Source organism: Opisthocomus hoazin, chromosome Z (assembly GCF_030867145.1).
Source record: "Opisthocomus hoazin isolate bOpiHoa1 chromosome Z, bOpiHoa1.hap1, whole genome shotgun sequence".
In the NCBI taxonomy this organism is placed as follows: domain Eukaryota; kingdom Metazoa; phylum Chordata; class Aves; order Opisthocomiformes; family Opisthocomidae; genus Opisthocomus; species Opisthocomus hoazin.
The window spans coordinates 51,952,038-51,973,583 of record NC_134454.1 but is presented as its reverse complement, the minus strand read 5'-3'; the positions used below and the strand labels follow the sequence as shown (position 1 = coordinate 51,973,583).

Sequence of the window (21,546 nt, the reverse complement as noted above, 5' to 3'; positions counted from 1 at the left end):
TGGTTTTTTAAGGATTCAAAACTCAGGGAGTAAATTAGTAGTCAGAGGTGTTAACGAAGACAAGCAGTTGGTCACTATGATCTGTTGCGGAAAGAACTGTGGGGACTATTTCTTCATTCTGTCAATAGTCAAAATTAAGCCATGTGACTTAAAAAAAAAAAAGTACAAGTAAATACAATTTTAAAGTGTATTTGTGAGAGTCCTAATGACACACTGTAAATTCTGCATGTAATTAACACTCTGCTTCTTTCAATTTTTAACAAGTTTTAGCATAATACAAAAATTTCAGTTACTTTTCAGATGTTCCATGATTTTTTTAATGGAGAATCCATTGTAGACTTAAATTTACAAATTTAAAGAAGCAATGTTTGTTTCATGTAGCTTAAGCTTGTCAAACAGAATACAGTCAGATAGCATCTACATTGTTTCCTTTTGTCATCTGTGTACTGCCTCCAAACCTGTGAGGTTTTAAAAGGATGTGATGGTCCAGTTTTTGTAGTGGAGTAAATAGGGGTACTTATCTTTGAAATAATTTAGTAGGTTTGTTTTTTGTCTTTTACCTATTCTAGTTGCTAGAGATCTGGATTTCGTATTGATAGAAAATGAAGAATCAATTGGAATAAGTTTAGCTTATGTGTGGAGATGTCTTGAACACAAGGTGTAAATGTAATTTTTTGCGTGAAACTAACCTGTCACTTACTCTTGCAGCAAGTGGCCTAACTCACCCACAGATAATCTAGATTTATTTTTACTCTTTCTGTCTATTTTTTACTTTAAAATGAACAATTCACTTGTCCACTTGTCTCAGGAGCTAGATCCAGCTGCAGACCAAGCAAAACTTATACAAGGACTACATGAGTCAAAAGTTTAAAAAATAAAAAAGTTTTTCTTGCCAATGATAAACTTGGACTAAACTTGATTAGTTAGAGCACAGTAATGGCATTCTAATCTTCCTGGTGGATTAGGTGGGAATAACTATGGCACGCTGTTCCTAGTACTCTGATGTGGGGTTTAGGGCTGTCTGAGATAACCTGTGTGTTAAAATCAACTGTATTTCCTTTGACAGCTGCTTCAGCACTAGACTTAGTACTAACTATAGCTTGATGCACACTGAAAAATAAGTGACAGTGTAACAAGTTGGGCAGAGAGGAACCTGATGAGGTTCAACAAAGGCAAATGCAGGGTCCTGCACCTGGGGAGGAACAACCCCATGCACCAGTACAGGGGTGGACCTGCTGGAGAGCAGCTCTGTGGAGAGGGACCTGGGTGTCCTGGTGGAGGACAGGTTGACCATGAGCCAGCAGTGTGCCCTGCCTGCCAAGAAGACCAATGGCATTCTGGGGTACATTAGGAAGAGTGTGGCCAGCAGGACGAGGGAGGTTCTCCTTCCCTTCTACACTGCCTTAGTGAGGCCCCATCTGGAGTACTCTGTCCAGTTCTGGGCTCCCCACTTCAAGAAAGATGAAGAGCTACTGGAGAGATTCCAGCGGAGGGCTACAAGGATGGTGAGGGGACTGGAACATCTCCCCTACGAGGAGAGGCTGAGGGAGCTGGGCTTGTTCAGCCTGAAGAAGAGAAGGCTGCGAGGGGACCTAATAAATGCTTACAAATATCTGAAGGGTGGGTGTCAGGAGGATGGGGCCAAGCTCTTTTCAGTGGTGCCCAGCGACAGGACAAGGGGCAGTGGGCACAAACTGAAGCACAGGAAGTTCCGACTGAACATGAGGAAGAACTTCTTCCCTCTGAGGATGACAGAGCACTGGAACAGGCTGCCCAGGGAGGCTGTGGAGTCTCCTTCTCTGGAGATATTCAAGACCCACCTGGACAAGGTCCTCTACAGCCTACTGTAGGTGACCCTGCTTCGGCAGGAGGGTTGGACTAGATGACCCTCAGAGGTCCCTTCCAGCCCCGAACATTCTGTGATTCTGTGAACTTAGAATATCTACCTGGAATAATAAAACTTTCATTGGGGAAAGGGGAACCTTCAAGAATAGTGCTGTTGCTGTAAGGGAATGAGGTTTGAAGTGCAGCACTTGCCTTTGATTATCACTATGTCTTAATTTTAGTTTGGAGGCTTTTCTGTGTAAGGATGAATTTTCATTACAGGCAGTGTAAATTAAACTATGTATTTTTAAAAATACCAACTTTATTGGTAATACAAAATCATGTCAGGGAACCTTTTATTACTCTGGAGAACTTTGGCCTTAGCCAATCATTTCTAGCAAGACAGCTTTCTGAGAATGAAGTGCAAAAGCCAGAGTTTCCTTTTTATAGGGTTGATGCTATTTTTTTTACCATAAAAGGAGAAGTGTTTTGCACAGGAGAAACGAAAATATTGGATGGGATTTTATAGTGGTGTTCTGGGAACACTTTCTGATAATATAGCACTCAGACTTGCACTGAATCTGTGTTTGAATTGGGGCTTTGTGGGATTTTTGTTTTTCCTTAATTTTACAGTTGATTATTAAGTTTTCTGTAACTACCAGTGCTCTCCATGTATCTGACAAAACTCCCTCTAATCTTAAATGAGAACGTCTCTAAATATCGGTTACTAAAAGTTTGTCTTTCTTTAAAAAAAAAATTTCCAGTATAAGTGGCTGACATCTCCATCTTCCAAGGATGCTTTGAAAAGCAGACCAAAGAAAAGAACTATTGTCCTCGGAAGTGGTCGAAAAGGAAAAGCTACTATTCGTATTGGTAATACTGTCTTTATTTTCTCTGACTATAGTAAATTTTGTCTACAAAATAATCTTCTAATGTTTAAGAGCTTTAATTATAAAATACATGATGTGGCTAAATGTCAGTGTTTTGCAGAATACTTGTCTTAAAAAAACCCCAAATTTATTGCTAATTTGGTAACGTGTCTTCTACCATCAGTGGGTTCGTTAGGAAACTTGCTCTTGTTTTCAGTGCTGCTAGATACATGGCTGGAAAAATTATAGGATATGCTGATTTAAATATGTGGTAGTATTGCATGTATTTATTCTGAGTGCGTCCTCTCCACAAGCTTTCACTTCTAGGAAGCTTGGTGGGAGTAAGTTGCCTTGTTCTTCTCATGTTGTAACCTTCCTGTAGCAGACTGTCCTCTGCCAGAACAAACAAGCTTGCAGTTTTTTACTGATGTACAAAATGTTCTAAGATTTTTTTTTTAACTTTGTGTAAACCTATTATAAATAATATATTTAAAATAACATAGGTATCTTGAATATTTATAATTAAGTACTGATAGTTGTGATATGCTAAATATGTTTCAATAATTTACTAAAAATTTCACTGTAATACATTTGGCTGTCTTTCATCTTTGCTGTAGTTATCTGGAAGCAGAGAGGTAAGCATAAATCAAATTGAAGTCTTTCTACAAATAAACTGTGGTGGTTAAGTGATGGAAGAAGAACATGTCTGATAAATATAGTTGTGGGTTGTGGGTTTTTGTTTTTTTCTTTTTTAAAAAGGGAGCAAGTCAGAAGGTGAAAACAACTCTAGCCTGTTTACTTGTTGAAACAAATTGAAATTCGGAATTCCATTTCCACGGTTATGCATTTCTATACTATTACAAAATTAGTTGTTTTATTCATCTCAAAGAAACAATAACCTGAGTTCTCATTAGATCAACTGTATAAAATACTAGGTGAAAAGTTTTCTGGGCTTGTTAGTTTCTGACTTGCACAGAACCTGGGGTAGAGTGACACACTAGGTATTTATTCTAAATCTACTTCGAGCGATAGAGTATGATTTAAACAACAACAAAAGACTGGACTAGTGAACATGACTTTTCATTGTTATTCCTCTTAAGTAAAGATATTGCTGGTGTTCTGTAGAAGTGATCAATGTGAGTACTAGCTTTAGCTTCAAGCATTTTGCTGGGTAGAACACCAACATTCTTCACACTAAAGCCACTAGAGGGCAATCCGAAACACATAGATAGCCTTGTCGTCCACGTCGCCTGTCTAAACTTCCACTTGAGACAATGGAGTTAGGTATCTGAAATTGGTAATGTGAATAAACCTCTTTAGTTACGAACCTTTGCGACTTCTTTTGAATAACAGCGCATCTTATAGCAGTTAAGTATACCGCTTATAATTGTAAGCAGATAAGATGTGCACCCATCTTTTTGAGAAGAAAAATAAAAGTTTTTGAACACTTCAGCAGAATTAGACTGAAAGGTAGATTTCCTACCGTCCATTTTATTACATAGGAGATTTTACTTATGAACAGTAAACTGTGAATTTATATGGAAATAACTAGGTATAATGAATTCTCTTTTCTGCTGTTCTTGCTGTTCAATACAGGATTACAATCTAAGAAGTCTGTAAGTCCTGGGAAAAAAAATACACCTGTGAAAGACAGTTACTCACCAAAACCACTCCCACCAGGCACAAAAGGCTTTCTTCCGTGGCGGACTGCAGAACGTGCAAAGAGATGCAGGTGAGGGTTTCACAGTGCAAGGGAAAATAAATTGAAGTGTCAAACCTGCATGATAAATGTAGTAGAGAGCGGTGTTAGTTTTTTAAAATACGTATTTGAAAGTAAACTATATTGCATCCATAGTTTTTTCTGTTTATGTAAATTTTGAGGATGTTACATAAATTCTATTGCAATAAGTTTTGAAAAAAACTACAAAAATGTATAATTTGATGACCATACAAATATTCAGCAACCCACCCCCCCCCGATAACCAAATCCACCTTGCTTGCATGTCCTCTTGTTAGTAATGATTTATCAGGCTTGTCATAGCTGAAGATGCAATTCAGTTTTCCAAGCTTGTCGTATAGTTGATTTGGAATCCAGTCTGAGGTGCCTAGGTATTTTTTCCACCTATTCTTTCTGCTCTGTCTCCCCCAGTGCCAAGATAATTATTGTGATCACTAAGCCCTGTGAAGTAAAACTTAGAAAAAAAAAAAAAAATGTTACACGTGGAAGCCATAATACTGTTATCAAGCTTCCTTTTGAAACAGTTTTAGTTATTGTGGGGTTTTTTTAATGTAATCCCTAGACTTTGCCCTCTCAAAACGGAGGCTATATAAATATTTACACAAAAAATTACTTAATGCTCCATCATAACTATTGTTATTAAACTTCTTTTTCAAAATGCTGAGCACCAAATTCTGCTGTTGACTTTAGTTCATAATAATTAACTAGGCAAGATGCCTGTTGAGGATATTAATGTTCACATCCAGTATCGTTGCTCTAATTCATGATTAAGTAGGAGTACTAACAGAACAAACTGAGTATGTAATGAGTGTTAAAGGGATACAGTGCAGTATCTGATGTTTTTACTCTTACTGCTTCACCTGCCCTAGAATCTTGTGTTTGGAAATGGAAGTAGCAATGGTGACGTTATAAACTTACTTTTCTAAAAAAATTTTTTTTCTGACTTTAGAGGGGGGCCAGTGGATAATACTGAAGAATTACCAGTGAAGATTCAGGTATTCTCTCTCTCATATGATGGTTTATTTAGTAGATGAATGCCTGAAAAAAGGTGGAAGTGTTCTCAACAGAATCTTATTGTCTGAAAGTTAAGACTGGAACTTACTTTTAAAGTTTCTGTCTCGTGAAAGTGCAAAATAATAGTTTATGTCAGCATTTGGTTGAAATTTCTTTGATGCTTTGTTTACTCCCATTTCTGTATCATTATCTTTTGGTTTCTTAGCCTTACGAGTAAGCTGGGTTGGAGTACGGGCACAATCCCTCCAGAAGCAATAAGAAGAATTAACAGCTTTTCTCTCTGAAGGCTTCTGCTCCCCCTCTGCTCCCATTCCTCCTTTTGCTTTTGGACTACATACTCGTGTTTGCAGCCGTCTGTGAACTGCTATAGTAAACATACTAGCAGGGGAAAAAAAATTCCCCTCTTTCTCACTTCTCCTTCATATCTCACTTCTATCTCCCCCCGCCTTCCCACCCATCAGAGAAAAGCTGGACAAGTGTGTTAGTGTGGACTAATAAATGAAATTGTCTCACAGGAGGGTCTGACTGTTGCTGAAGGCAGCATGCTTACCCCTTACTTGAGTGTAGGCTTCCCACAGGCCGCAGTCCTTTGGGAAAACGTGCTCTGGCACAGGCCATCACGGGCCGCTGCTCCTCCATGCTGTCCCTCGGCTCTGGTGTGCGGTCTTCCCTGGGCAGGAGTGGGGCTGTCAGCTCCACCACGGAGCACCCCCTTCGCCGCCACACCCGGCGTTCCCTCTGCTCTTGCCCGCTCATTTTGTTCCCTTCTCTTCTGCGTCTCTGGCATTTTGTACCTGTTCCTGAACAGGCTTTCCCTGAGGTGCCGCCATCGTGCTAGCCCCCACTGCTAAATCCTTGCCACATACACCCAATATACGCACACATGTGAATTTTTTATATAGTTTTATGGAAATTTTCTTCGAAGTTGCATAGCTGGACAATGTATATGCATTGTAAGGGGCTCTGGAAAATTACTGCATTGAAAGTAAGCTTTTGGTACTAGTTAATCTTTGATTTTTATTGCACAGTGTCATGCTGTGAGTGGCTGTGTTTTTATTTTTTGATGTAATTAGACAGGTATTCCTGTGAAAGTGACAGTAGAAAGCACTTCTACATCTGAAACCGAAGACACAGAAGATTTAAATGATGTTATCCATCGTCCTAATTTAGCAAAATCATTAGATAATATTAATGTAACAAAGTATCAGCAATTACAGGTAAGAAGGATGTTGTTCTGTGTCTTGAACTCTGTAAAGGCAAATTATATCGATTAAACCATGTTTTATTCAGAAAATTATGGTTAAGCTAGTAACCAGTCATGGAGCAGGATTTCTGCATAAGTTTTAATTATCCTGCATTATGTCACACAGGCTTCTGTTTCAAAAGCTGTGTGTCAAATATGCACTGAGTTTCCAGTTTCTGAATAGTTATAATGAAGGTGTGTATGCTATAAACATATTGTCAAATCAGGGCCATAATAAGGAAGAACTTCACTTAATGCCCACAGCTGCAATACGTGTAATTTCTGAACCATGATTCAAGACTGGAACAGAGAAATCTTTTGATCAATGTTATTGCCTGTAGTATTTCCTTCCAAGTATTTCCTTTATAAATGTAATTTAATGTTATTTCTAAGAGCTAAAATATCGTAATGATTGTTTTGTAAAAATAATTTAAAAACTGTCTGAAAGTGTGTTAAAGCTCCATTTTATAATTGAGCTTAGTAAAAAACTTTTTTCATTTGCTTTCCCTGAGCTTCTATGATAGTTCAGAAAAAACTAGCAGTAGTGAGACTGACTATTGCTGCAAATGTCTTGACAGGGAATTTTCTTATAAAAGGAAGGGAAACAAAGGGTATGTTTCAGTGGCTCAGTAGCTCTCCTGAGGTAATCTAGCACTATAGCATGAAGTAACACCCTCAGGCCCAATAACTGGGTTGTTTCTGAAGTGTTTGTATTTCCATTTGGAGAATCTGTACTGCCTCCAAATGAATACTGCTAAAAATAAGAGCCGTAGTCAGTCTGGTTGTGGTGGTTGTCATAGAGCACCACACGGGGTGAATGAACTGTTCATATGTATAAATATTAACATGATATAACTGTCTTTATGTAAATGAACTTAAGTTGCAATGTAACTTGTTGTAGATCTGTGTGTAATGGGAGATTTGGGGTGGCTTAGAGTTACTGTGGAAGGCAAAAGGACTGTACAAATACTGCGTAAATAACTACCTGCCTTTTTTTTCAGCTGATGTATACTTTTGCTTTAGGCCTACGCTTTTTCTCTCTAGAACTTCTGTTCAGGAGGATTTTCAGGGTTCTCGAGTGTTGCTAGGACTTAAAGTTGTGTGGCGGCTTTCTTCTTTGTAGATGATGTCATATTGCTCTTTGTGTGCAGTATGTTGACTTTGTGCTGTGCAGTGGCTTCAACACTCTCATCAAGACCATTGTGTCTGGCATCATGAATTCCATGTCATGTGCATATTTTGCCAAAAACTTCTATGCAGCAAGTACGGTGCTTTCAGGAAACACTTCATGTATTTATTCTTGGTGTTTGGAGAGGGAGAAATATTGCTTTCAGGACACACTGCAGAGGCAGACAGTGTTTTGTGCTTTGGGAAAGGGCTATCCTGTCAATCTGTGTTGTCAATGTTGCCTGCAGTATTACGTATACAGCAACTGTAAGGAAGGGATAATTTGTGATTAATTTGAGCTTCCTGGGAGGCAGAACTACAAATTTTAGGAACCTACCCCAAAATTGGTTCTAAATTTCCTGTGCTTGTAAAGGTCCAGATTTTCCTGATTTTCTGAATTTGAAAACAAAAATACTTTTTGTAGGCCATGGTTGCATATCTGACAGCACTGTTAAAGCAGTCTGGAACTGTTTCTGTGCCTCACCCATCCTTTTTGTTACATTGATGCAAAGCACAGTTTCACATTATGGCAGAACCATGCTGAGGGCAGACCATGTGGAAAGCAGTGCTGCAGAAGAGGCCCCTGGGATCAGGGTGGGCACCAGGTGGAACACAGGCCAGCAGTGCTCCCTTGTGGCAAAGGTTGGTGGCATCCTGGACTACGTCAGGAGGGATGTTACCAGCAGGCTGAGGGAGGTGATCCTTCCCCTGTGTTCAGCGCTGGTGAGGCCACAACCTGGTGACCATTTCTGGGCTCCCCAATAAAAGGGAGATGTGGGCATACTGGAGAGAGTCCCACAAAGAGCCACAAGCATGGTTAAGGGACTGGAGCAGCTCTCCAATGAGGAAAGGCTGAGAGAGCTGGGACTGTTCAGCCTGGAGGAGAGAAGGCGTGGGGGGGATCATATTCATGTATATAAATACCTGAAAGTAAGGTGCAAAGAGGACAGAGCCAGGCTCTTTGCAGTGTGGCTCAGTGAGAGGACCAGAAGCAATGGGCACAAACTGAAACACAGGAGGTTCCCCCTGAACATCAGGAAACGCTTTTACTGGGAGGGTGACCAAGCATTGGCAAGGTTTTCCCAGGGAGGCCTTGGAGTTTCCCTCCTTAGAGATCCTGAAAAAACATCTAGACATGGTCCTGGGCAGCTTGTTGTAGGTGGCCCAGCTTGAGCAGGAGGTTGGACCAGGTGACCTCCAGAGGTCCCTTCCAACCTGAACCATTCTGTGACTCTGTGATATTTTTCTAGGTTAGTTCTCAGCCATCTTAATGGTTAACATTGGCTTATGTGATTGGGTGCGTTCCAGAACTGGAGCATGGTAAGCAGGAGAAGTCTATGGCTGATAATGTGAGAGGGGAGGTGGAGGACCCTTTTTATCTGCATTAATTGAGCTTAGGTACTGTCATTAAACAGCTCTCAAAGAGCTGCCTGAGTTGGGAGCTAACTTGAGGAACTGATCTAGCTGAAAAGTTACCCAATGTATTTGGCTGTAGCAGGCCTTGCCACAGCCTGTCAGTAAAGTGGGACAACCAGCTGTGCGAGAACAATGATGGGATAGCAGAGTGGGAATAAATAGTAAGAGGTGGGAACTTTTTAACTGCCACTTTGGCAAAAAAGCTCCCCAAACATCCCTTGATGTGACTAAATGACCAGACTTCCACTTTACTATGCAAGTCCTTGAGAACTTCTCTGCATCCTTCTGCTCATAAAGGGGCTTTAAGCATACTACTTAGTGAAGCAATATTAGTTCTGTTCTCATTTTTTTTAAAAATCCGTTGGCTAATGAAAAGCTTAATTTCTGCTTAAATGAAACATAAGAACTGACAAATATTCTTTCCTTCCACTAGAGGGAATCTGAAATGTCAGAATTGCTTCTGATGAGGAATGTAGAGGAAACTCAGAATTTGAAATTTTAACTACGGATATAAATGGTGAACTTACCCTGCTAATAATATTAAGGGTGAACTCTTTCTACATACTAATAGTATGTGAATTACTTAGAAGCAGAGTTTGCACTATAACTCTTTTGTAAAAATAAGGACAACAACGTAAGCAAGTAGAAGAACACAGATAATTAGTTATTGAAGTGTGGTTTTTATATTTTTACTTTTTAAACTTCAATTTCATACCTCTGTCTAGTGTTGAGTGGTCATACTGCATACAATAATTCTGAGGGCTACAGATTTGCTATTCAACTTCATCTTGAAGGCTGTCAGTACTGTCTTTCTAGACTACACTACTAGAAGGCTCAGTCTGATAGCTTGGATGTACCTTTAGCTCTGATGTATTTTAATAAATTTTTTCTGCACAAAGACTAGAGGATTGTGTAGGCTAGTGAATTTATCAAAAGCAAATCAAAGAATAAAGGGTACATATACTTGTAATTTAATGCTGACAAATATGTTTGTACAGGTGTAGGGCATCTTCCTTTAAATGCAGGCTTCTGATACTGTTTATGAGGAGATGTAGCTGCAGTGTGTCAATTTTTTTGTAAAGTCAGCCCATAACCATTAAGTATTGTGTACATCTACACTTAGATAAATTGTTTAAACAAAACTACAAAACTTCCAAATTTCTGTTCAAAAAATCTTGATAATTTAACTGTTTTCTAAGCCTTTGCCCTTTGAAAATACAAACCAGCAATTTGAAGAAAAAGGTCAGTGGTGTCACCTTTAGAATTGTCTAAAATCTGTCCACAACAAAAATACTATAGAACTAAGGTTTCTAAAGTAGAGTTGCTTGCAAAAAAACCCCTACATCCTAGAAACTTTAAAATACATATATACATACACGCACACACACTATAAATGGAACTAAGAATTCTTCAAGTTTATGTTACCTGTGACTGCTCTTCAAAGCTAGGTTACAGGATTCCAGCTTGACATGTCAAGTTGTGAATGTAGAACATTAGGGTCGCTACTTTCTGTGCTGTGGTTGTGTATCTGTAAAAGGATTTCTAGCTCCTATTGTTTCCACACATTCTGAGGTAAATTGCAGTAAGATTGTGGTATTTGTTGAAGGTTCTCCTTAGAGATTTTCCCCCCACCTCATGCCTGGAGGCAATTTGTTACTTCATGGCAGTTAGATACTGTTAAATCTCTTCCCAAATACTGTCTTTGAAATGTGGTTTTCCTATACTTGTTAACCTCTGAGAGCCTTGTGTATCCAGATGATAAAGGTGTGGCTAGCTTTCTAGTTCCAGAGTTAGCTTCGTTGGTGCTAGTCTAGGGATCTTAGGAGTGGACTTCACTGGACAGCAGTGACAGACCCATAATCTTCACTCTGGTTGTCCCTTGGAGAATATTTTAGAACCTGCATCTTCAAATCAGATGCAAAAGTCCCTCACGTTGTACAAGACCTGTGAGGACCTCTTTGCATTTGTAGGATTATTTTTACTGTGTGTTCTGTTTCACACCAGTCTTCTCAGTTGATTGCTTGTGTGAAGTGCAGTAGTATGCTCTTGGATAAGCTTCTGATAGTAAACAAAGGATTTCAGTACCGTTTGGACCTTTGCTGCTCTGTAGAACTGATAAGGTGTGTACAAGGTATATAGAGAAGTGAAGAAGGTTTGCATACTGTTAACTCATGTAGATTACCCTCTGAAAAATACAACAGCTTGATAATTTTAACAGTTTTCATCTTTGGAACCAGAAGACTCTGTTAAGGCATGCAAGAACAAAAAATTCCTATTTGTTCTTCCACTTCAGGTGCTCTAATTAAAGATTATAATGCTCTGCTATGATACGAGAAAATGTATTGCTTATCAAATCCTGACTACTGTTCGCTGAAACTAAGAGATTCACTGCTTAGAACTAAAGGTTAAAATACAAGTGTAGGCATCTCATGAATAAGACTAGAATATATTTGTTAGATGTTTGGGTTTGGTTTTGTTGTTAATTCAACACTAAGCAGCTGCTTAACTCACTCAAAAAGCTGCGGATTTTTCTGCTGAAAATCAAGTGAAATCAATTGGACAGAGTATGGTTCCTAAAGTTCAAAATTTTGTATTCCTATTGCTGTAGTAAGGAATAAATTCCTGGATGAAGAATACATTCTGAGAAGCTAGATATAGCTACTAAAGATTTTTTTTTTAGAGGCCAGTTTGAGCTTTTGATGAGGTAGACATCTTTAGTTAAAAGTGACATTTGAAAAGGTGAAGGGGGAGAAGAGTAAGTAGAGAAGAACATACATTCTTGGTGGTAATATCATAGGTTTAAGAGACTTGTGCTATAATTTCATGTTATCTATTGCTATATTGCAAATCTGTTAAGTGAATTACACTAATTTCCAATTTCCTGTGTAAAGTTTTTGCATCCTAGAGTTATGTACTGGTAGACCTCTGTTATGTATTTTTGTAGAAGCTATGTTATTCCTTGGAATGCTGTGTGCTAGTTCTTAATTTGACATGTTGAGATTTTGTAAAATACTGCATGTTTTTCTGACATTTTGAGATAAATTTTGTGATAGTTTATCTGTGTTCTGATAGTTGGAGCTGGAAGAATGCATGGAAAAAATAAAGGAAGAACAAAGAGCCAGAGTAAAGGCTGAGGAACGGATAATGGAGGTAATGATACTTAACTGTTAATCATCTTTACTTTTAAAGGAGGCAGCAATCAAACTATCCACTTGCTTAATTAGGAGTAATTATCAATGACCTCTAATGTGGTAGCTTCCAGAGTTGCAGTTCAAAGTCACATGAATCATTTACTAGCCTAAGGGCAAAGATGAAATCTGCATTTAGTAATGTGTGTTTGTTCTCCCGATCCTATTCCAGAGCCTTGAACTCCAGGTCAAGATACTCTTTCAGTGTGTTTCATTCATTTGGTGTATTACTTATGATGTTTGTTTTTCTTGAGAAAGTGATTAAATGTGTTTGCAATTTGCAGCAGATGGATAGTTCCTTGATGTCTCCCACCTTCTTTATCATGACTTGGGCTGAAAAGCAGTTTGTTGCAAATGTTGTTTAATTTAGCTTATTCTGTTCCTTTGATTTTTAAGTTTTGTTTCTGCAGGCAATAAAAGTGTTGGATGGTTTTCTGCATAACATGCTGGCTGTAGCAGTCAGTTGTTGTGAAATGCAGTTTCGCGTTATGACTGAACCAGACTAACAATTTGTCACAGTTAAATTGTGAGGTTCATTTCCCCTCCGTCCGTTGTTGCTGACCTAAAAGGATGCTTTTGCATCAATAAGCAGAATTTCTTGTAATAGGGTTGAGTGTAAGATAGTGTAAACAAATGGATTTGGATCTCAGATGTGATCTGGAGTGGAAGGAAAGTGGTGGTACCCTTTGGAACTTGAGCAGTAAGTGGTACCCCACAGTACTGGGAGCAGATACCCACAAAGGACTCTGCGCTACAAGGTTCATTGTAGTGTTCCAGTGCCACTATCCCCATCCTCCTGTAATGTGAAGTTATCTGTTGTTTGAATACTTGAATGCTTTTTAGGCTAAATACCCACTGCAAGAAATCTGTCATGCTGGACTGCTTGGACCTAGCACCTTGTTTCAGAAGAAGGGATAAACTAAGTAGCGGTAATCTGTAAAATTGTTCATTCTGGTCCTAGTTTAACAGCTACAGTAACTACACTATAGTAGTTACTATAATCTATAATTTTTTGTCCTGCTCTCCTAAAAGATGAAAGAAGGAAAGCCTGTGGTAGTAGTGATTGCATAGCTGTAATCTTAAGTGAGTATCTGAGGTGATGTTTCCCTCAAATACAAACCCCTCTATATCCTACAGTTATCATTCAACTTTCATTTTGTCATTGATTTGATTAATGTTCAATATGGAGATTAAAACTGGATCATCTTAAACTTTCAATTCTGGGATGCACACTGCAGGGGAGAGATATGCATTCCCTCTGATACAGAGGGGTGAATATAAGGAAAGCATTGGCCTTCATTAAGTTTTTTTACTAGTAAAATAAATTCTTTGATGTTAATGTGTCATGTAATTCATGACATGAATTACATATCATTTCATGATATGAAAGCTAACTTTTTTCCCTTGCACTTGTTCTGCAACATTCTGTACATCTGAAGACAGTGCTGAGCCAGCAGTTTTGAGTGCCTGCAGCAATTTCGCAGCTGTGGATAAGCAAACCTGCACAGAGCTCAATGTAACAGTGCCCTGGATACTTCTGGTACAGAAAGCTCTATATCAGTTACATCAGTTACTTTGGGTATTTCTCTTTATGATACAGCTCTATAGGCTTGCAAAGGTGGGGTTGTGTATTTTGGATTTTTTTTAACTGACAATAGAAATGACTTTCCCTTTCTTTTTTTCATAGCTGGAAATTGAAAATGCAAGATTAAGGAATCTAAATATCTCCCTATCTGAGGTTCTTCATGCGCAGTCAGTAACCAACATGATTTTGGAAGATGAAGGTGTTCTAGGCAGCATTGAGAACTCTTTCCAAAAGTTTCATGCTTTTTTAGACCTCCTTAAAGATGCTGGGTAGGTTGTCACTTTACTTAAGTCTTACTGTTTCTGCTGAGATCTCTTTCCAAGATTATCCTCCCAATGAAATACACTGCCTTCTTCCCCCTAGATCTCTGGGACTGTACTCGCAAAGAGCAAAGGAAGAAAAATTAAATACATGCTTTCTGTTTAGTCTTTTCTCAGTGGGAAAAACATGATCCCAGCACTGTCCAGCTGAATTTATCTATCTGTTCTTGGGAAAGGCCTTCAAGAAGCCCATTCCAAAAGAGAAGAAAGCTTGTATTAAAGCATGTTTCCAAGTCTTTATTGGATCACCTGTGGCTCTTAGCATTCCTGTGATATGAATGGCTCAAAAAGCAGTTGAACTGGCTTCAGAAATTGTCCTGTTGCCTTGGGCCCCCTTTTACTAATTGAAGTACCGAAATCTAGGTGGATGAATCTGGCCTCTGTACTTAAATTCTGGATTATTTCTTAGTACTTGAAATATTTTATAAATTATTGGTTAGAGTTTGTCTTAAGCCTCTGCTGCTATACATGCAGTTTCTCAGAGGATGGTTCATCCTTCCCATTTTTCAAAAAATTTCAGCTTAAGTTCTCAAATCCACTTTGTAAAGCTTATGTAGCCAGGCATGGCAATCTCGACGGGGAGAATAAAGGGATGATATGAAGAAAAATTGTAGTCTACTCTGCATGTTTAGGAAAGATTAGAAAAGACCACAAGAGATTTTAATTGCCCTCCCTGCTCCTGCTTCCATCCACCTCCAAATTGTAATAATGTAACTTAATGTAAAGTTCACTCTATGTTCTAATTTTGTGCCAATCAATTGATAGAGTTGCCACTACTTTGAGAATGAATTTCAAACTTTGGAGGAAGGGAAAAATGCTTTTTCACTACATAAGGAATTTTTTTTCCAAAAAAATTTTTGGGGGCCTACATCTGTTTGTGGTAATAGGGAGCTACTCTGAAAGTTACAGAATCCTAATCGCAAAGACTGCTCTTCTCAGTAATCTATATATAATATGCTGTGCTGTCGATGGTTGAAAACTCTCACTTCTTGTTGTGGCTTGAAACACCCAAGTGGTAAGTTTAGCCAACTTGTAAGCTGGCAGGTGAAACAACATGACTTGTAGTAGTGAAGCATGTAATTGGTTTTGGCTGTTAGGGATTATTCTAGTTTGGGAGATGTGCACCAATCTTCTGCTTGAATGACAGGATTTTAATCTTTGTTCTGCCTGACAGGGAATCTGCTTGCCAGCATCCTGCTCTGAGATCAATGCTAACAGGGAGAGCTTCATTCTTAACCTCATAACACTGAGTGAAGACTGGTGGTTTTGAACCTGCAGGCTAATTTGCACAAAGATAGGAAAATACCTTTAGCTACTTGTTTTCATCTTTATTAAGCTATTTTGGGCTTCTCAGAAGATAATGAAAAAAGTATCTTCAAAGCTTCAAACAGATTCCATTTCTGCTCTGGTTTTGAATGTTTAGGTCTTTCATAGGGTAAGAATTTTTTGTGTCATTTTCTATTAAACTTTATTTTACAGACTTGGACAACTTGCTACATTAGCTGGGATAGACCAGTCAGATTTTGGTCTTTTGGGGCATCCACAAATGAATTCTACTCTCAGTAAGCCTGCTGACATGCTGAAGGAGAAGTCTTTTGAAGAAGAAAGACAAGAACATACCCAGAATAGCAAAGTAAGTCTGTAGAGGGAATGCTACTAGCAACATGATGGATGCTATTTAATATACTTTTCAGCTGTTATCCCCCTCTGACTAAAAGTAATGATTACCAAATGATTCATGAAGTTTTCATTGGAATCTTTTGCTGTGGCTGTATTTATACAGATCATACTAATTCAATGATTAATGTAAGCTTTTTAAGTGATTACCATTTGAAACAGAAACAATAGTATTTTGTAATGTACTGAAGAACGTGTTGATGGTAATTGTTTCTTATTCTGAAATATGAAGTTCCAATAGTGGTATGCATCCATGAAAATGGAAAATACTATGACTAGGTTTTTTCAAAACACTTAATAATGATGTATAGTGTTTTTAAAAACAGTCTGATAGTAGAGGGTAGTACAATATGCCTGTTGAAAAGCATGAATTAAGTAATTGCAATTTGTATGTCCTGTCCTGTTAAGATTTCTGTGTGGGCCATGCCATGAATTTCAGGCAACTACAAATTTGCGATATTAACAACAAAAGGTTTTAGTTTTTGCTCTGAAGTCAATAAATAGAAAACCTTCTGGATTTTTCAAGGGAGATACTAAAGTTCCTTTGAAAGAAAAAAAAAAAAAAAAAAAAGGGACCAGACTTAAATTTTTAAGGCAATTAAAAATTAAGATACCAGCAGCCTACAACCTTGTTGAAGTTGGATAAAACTGTAATGCTAAGAATAATTCTGCATTCCAGTATTTTTCTTATACCAAACGTCTTCCCTATTAAGTGTTTCAAATTCCTCAAGAATACCATAAGGTTCTAAGACATGATGGTAAAAAGTCTTGGGTTTTTTTAATGTGGAAAGCAATTTCCAGTTTTGCATTTTGAATCAGCTAAAATTATTTGGAATAATAGAGCAGTGCTCGTTATAGTTTCTTTGTTATTGTTTGGCTTGACACAGTGTTTTCAGCTGCAGTTTGTCTGAATCATTGTTTTTCTGATTCAGCTGCATTTAGAAGCCTGAGCTTAAAAGTGTTTTTTAAGTATACATGGCAAAGGATGATTACAAAAAGCTTCAACTAACACTTACACTGCTCTCGTAATTATCTCCTAGTATTGGTGAGTTCGGATTCTTGTGGCAGTTAAGTATTGTGGGATAGACTATTGGGACTGTGCTACTGTGAACTGTGAGCAAACGTAATGAATTGCAGGTATTTCAGAATGATAGGCATGATTAGGCTTTGGCTGCTTCAGTGCAACTGACACATTTCTGTAGTATAAAGTTCAAGCTAGATGTGAAACTGTAATATGCCCACTCCGTGTCATTATCACCCTAGCAATCTTCTGAAAATTGCTTACTTTGAAATGTAATAAAGCTTGTGTGATTGTTATTATCTCTGAATCTTTTCTACATTATGTAAAGACTTCATTTTGCTACGCAGATTTTAGTATATGGCGGTTGCAATACTGAATTTTTTTCCTCTAATTGCATCAGTATCTTTATTGGGATCTCTTATTTCAGAACAGAGCTGGGGACATCCAAGTTTCTCTTCCTGGCACATTTCAATCCCAGATGGCTGGCAATAATGCCTTCTCTGCTCTTAGAGACATACAGGAACTTCAGACTGCTGGGCAACAGTACCAGCCAGGCTCACGGAAGGAAAATGAAGCTCAAACAGTTAACCAAAATAAAGAGGATAAGCCTCGAAATAGTACTCCAACATTCTCTGAGAGGAGAGTCAAACAAAATGAACAAGCAAAAGAACATCACTCAGCAAGGCAATTGGTTACTCATCTGCATTCATTTTCTGATTCCAGTGTACATACTAAAAGTAATGGTAGCAGAATATCCAGTGGTGCTTCTGGTGACAAAAGCAAAAATTGTTCCTCAAAGAAATACATCCCTAGAGCAAATGAAATGTCGATTCCAAACGATGGAGCAAGAGGAGACCGAAGTAGACTGCAGACAGTAAACTGCTCTAGAAGTGATACTGTAGGATCTGGCTCTGAAATACAAGAAAGTATCCAAAGTGTTACCAGCATTTGAAATGGTTCTAAAGTGTTTGGACTGTTCTTTACACTTGCAAGATTAAAAATAGATTTTGGATGCCTCAGTATAGTGTGTGAATTTTTTGTAAAGTAATGCAGATTTTGTAACCTTTTAAAGCATTGCATGCTGTTTAGTATTGCTATTTCATGTTTGTGTCACTTGTCATTAGATGTTTATTTTTGGAAACGTGGTGCACTGGTAGAATGGTGCCCTTCAGTTTGGACTACATACAAAGGATTCCTTGCGTATGGATTTTATTGTATGTCACAGATCTTGTTGTAAACTGTTTTGACCTAATAAATTTGAGTAGAATTTTTTTCCAGTGTTTATTTCCAGTGTATTGTAATGGAAGTGGGAAAGAATGGTTTTAGGGCAAATACCAATTCATGCCTAACAGTGTGTGTGGGTGTGACATTCCCAAAGGTAGTGGAAGTTTCAGGTTTGAAAAAGAGCCCAGAAACATCTCTACGAGAAATATTTAAATACAGCCATTCTTCCTTGTTGCTGTGACTGCAGATCATAGAATAATACACATTGGAAGGGACCTCTAGAGGATGTCCAGTCCAACTCAAGTTAGGTTGCTGTCAGGACCTGGGGAAATGTGAGAACATAAAACTAAAAGAATCTATTTGTTTTAAAATTCCTGGGGTTTGCCCTGCATCTTCTTGTTCCTGTCCTTTTGCACAGGCAGCTGATTTGCAGCTTCTGAACTACAGCACAGAGTAACATAGATTTTGATTTGCCTCATGTGGCACAGAAAATAATTGTGTTTTGCACTGGGAGTAAGAAGATGCACTTCAGTATGGCCCTGAAAATTAAAGCAGTATCTGTATATTTGTACAGTTGCCTGAATGCCATAAGAAAGCAATCAGTCAAGAGCCCAATACAATAATTATTTCCTTCACTAACTACTGTTTTGTATATAAATGGGAGTTCTGTAAAATTAAACTTACTAGGGTTGTAGAGATGAAAATTATGTTAAGCATTTAAGCAAATTTTAGGGTAAGCGTTTTTAAGCAACATAAAATTTGCATTTGGAAGAATGAAACAACCTCAACTCTTTTAGTTCAGGGTTTAAGCCTAGGCCATTTGGTTCAACAATGGGAGTGAATTTTGCTTTTGAATGAAGCAGTCAATTTTATTTCCTTAAAATAATTTCTTTGACTTCTTTCACATGCATGTGCTTACGTCAGTCCTGATTTTAAAAAAATTTCTGGAATCGCAGTAGCGAACTCTGGGCTATGCTTATCTTTCTGTGAAGTTCAGATGTTGAAAACTCCTCACGTTGTCCAGTGCTCATGAAATGCTGCCTTTTTAAAAAAACAGATTAAATTTAAATGTTTTGCCTTTACTTCACTATTTACAGTCTTAGCTGAGATATTGAATGTTCATAATATTTTAACCTGTTTGATATGGACTCTTTTCTTAGCAACGTGTATTCCATTTGCAGAGGATGATGGAGTAACGGAAGTTATTTTCCACATTCAGGAATTAGGCAAGTTGATTTGGGCTGAACTGGGAGTAAAAAAAATACTGAGTAACTTTCTTTTCACTCTGGCATCTGTGGTGAGAGTTCTGGAACACAGAAGAGCTGTAGAAGTTCCTGACTCCAGCTGCTTGACAGTTACGAAGAAACTCATGAATCCTCAAATGGAAATTTTCTACTGAGCAAACAGCATGAGATTACCTTAGCTATTGCAATATTGCACAAGTAATTGCACAATGCAAGTACATTATTTATACAGATTTTGTCACTTCAGAATAATAGCAGGTAATACGTTTATGCAATTTTTTAGATATTCTCCCGAACATTTGAGGTCAATTGCGTGAATTTGGCTTGTGAATTTGGTTTGATTGAACAGCTACATGCAATCAGTTTCTTCAGTATTAAAATACTACGTTTTTCCTTTTTAAAACTAAAACCCTAAAGCTAATCACTGTGAAATGGTGGATAAAATTATAAATACAAAAGTGTTGGGATTTGTGAGGTTAGGCATTATGAATCTATTATTTGTCCCTAAAAATACTATGAAGCACCTAAAACAGTTTTATGTAAACAGGTGGCATAAGTACTTTTTATGTTAAATACCACTAGTATTTGCTTTTAAAGTATGAATTACGTCACAAATAATCATTTAAAGCAAAATTGACGAGGCAGTATATCGCTTAGATGGGCATATTTTTTCAGTGGGATTAGTCCTTAACCTTCTTAACTGGAAACACAAAGGATTCTCCGTCTCCTCAGTGGTGCTGTTGCGTAGCACTACTGCTGTGAGAATCTGGAGTGCATACTTCATATTATATATAGCAGAATGTCAGATCTGAAGTCAGTAGACCTAATGGATGTAGGTTACCGGGGAGAGAAGTACTTTTTAAGGCTATCGTGAAAATCTCAGAAGTCTCAAGTTTTTTACAAATTATTTTAAAATGCATTAAAAATATATTAAAAATTATTTTATATATATATATTTCAGAATAAAATATTTTAATAAAAAGTAAAAAAAAATTGTGCTTATATATGCATACATTTTAAATGATTATGAAACCATTTCACCCTAAGCTTGGATATAAACTATTTCAACGTCTTGCTATTAGTTAATGTTTTACATATCTGTCAGTGTTCTTGTTTGACATAAAAGCCTGCAATCAATAGGCCAGCTATTTGCTAGCGAACATGTTACTGTTTACTTATAGAACTCGAGCATTTTTTCTCTCTTCATTTGGGATTCCCAAGAATTACTTTTCACATTTCATAACTGCAATGTTTGGAGTCAGATCTCTCAAAAAAACAAAATAAACCTAAACCCGTGTCAGAACCACATGCATCTTGTTTGAAGTCCCACCAAAATTTGTTTGTCTCACTAGTTTGCTGGACCAGACATCCCAGCTGCCTCCTGAAACAGCTGCCAGGTTGCTGTGTGGTCAGCATTATTTGTCTTTTAATAGTGACGTCAGTTTATCAGTTATTGTACCAGACAGAGCATTTGCGTGCGCTTGCTCTCCTTGGGTGAGCTGATTCTTATCCAGCAGTAGTCGATTAGGGTTTTTCTGTCCAGCACAACATGAAGTCATGATGAACCCGAGAAAAGTTCACTGAAAGCTCTGAAACTTTATTTAAATGTTATACTTTTTCTGATTTTTGATTTGGGTTCTTTTGTTTGTTTGTTTTTCCAGTTATGTATCTACTAAAAACAGCGCCTTCTACTTTTGTGTTAATTATGCAAATTCACATTCATCTGTAGGGATTTGTGGCACTTAAAGGGTCAGGTTCTCTTCTCAAACGCTGAAAGCCAGACATGTTCCTGGAAGTGATGGCTTTAAAAGCTTGTGTTTTGCATTGGGTGACTATGAATATCGATATAATGAATCTATGGGTTTTGATGTAATAAAAATATTAAATCATAATTGCTGGTAGCAAAATATAAAAATAGGAGAAATCTCAGTTCAATAGAAACAAAACTCTGAAGTGACCTTTACTATTCCTCTTCATTCTCTCCAACTGCAAAAGCACGATAATCCCTTGCACGTA

At 37.8% G+C, this 21,546-nt stretch overlaps 1 protein-coding gene across 10 annotated transcripts in view; it reads left to right on the top strand.

The window, feature by feature from the left end:
- The window catches only part of CEP78 (centrosomal protein 78), a 64,568-nt gene extending 46,250 nt beyond the window's left edge, over nt 1-18,318 (top strand). For 9 of the 10 annotated variants that reach the window (XM_075410776.1, XM_075410770.1, XM_075410771.1 and 6 more), the window contains 9 exons: nt 2,589-2,697; nt 3,311-3,328; nt 4,290-4,425; nt 5,381-5,426; nt 6,519-6,662; nt 12,344-12,421; nt 14,147-14,313; nt 15,844-15,997; nt 17,490-18,318. In XM_075410776.1, coding sequence (XP_075266891.1) covers nt 2,589-2,697; nt 3,311-3,328; nt 4,290-4,425; nt 5,381-5,426; nt 6,519-6,662; nt 12,344-12,421; nt 14,147-14,313; nt 15,844-15,997; nt 17,490-18,014 — 1,377 coding nt within the window. In that variant the 3' untranslated portion in view covers nt 18,015-18,318. The remainder of the gene's footprint in view (nt 1-2,588; nt 2,698-3,310; nt 3,329-4,289; nt 4,426-5,380; nt 5,427-6,518; nt 6,663-12,343; nt 12,422-14,146; nt 14,314-15,843; nt 15,998-17,489) is intronic. The other variant, XM_075410769.1, reaches the window with a different exon arrangement.
- The last annotated feature ends 3,228 nt before the right edge of the window (nt 18,319-21,546 follow it).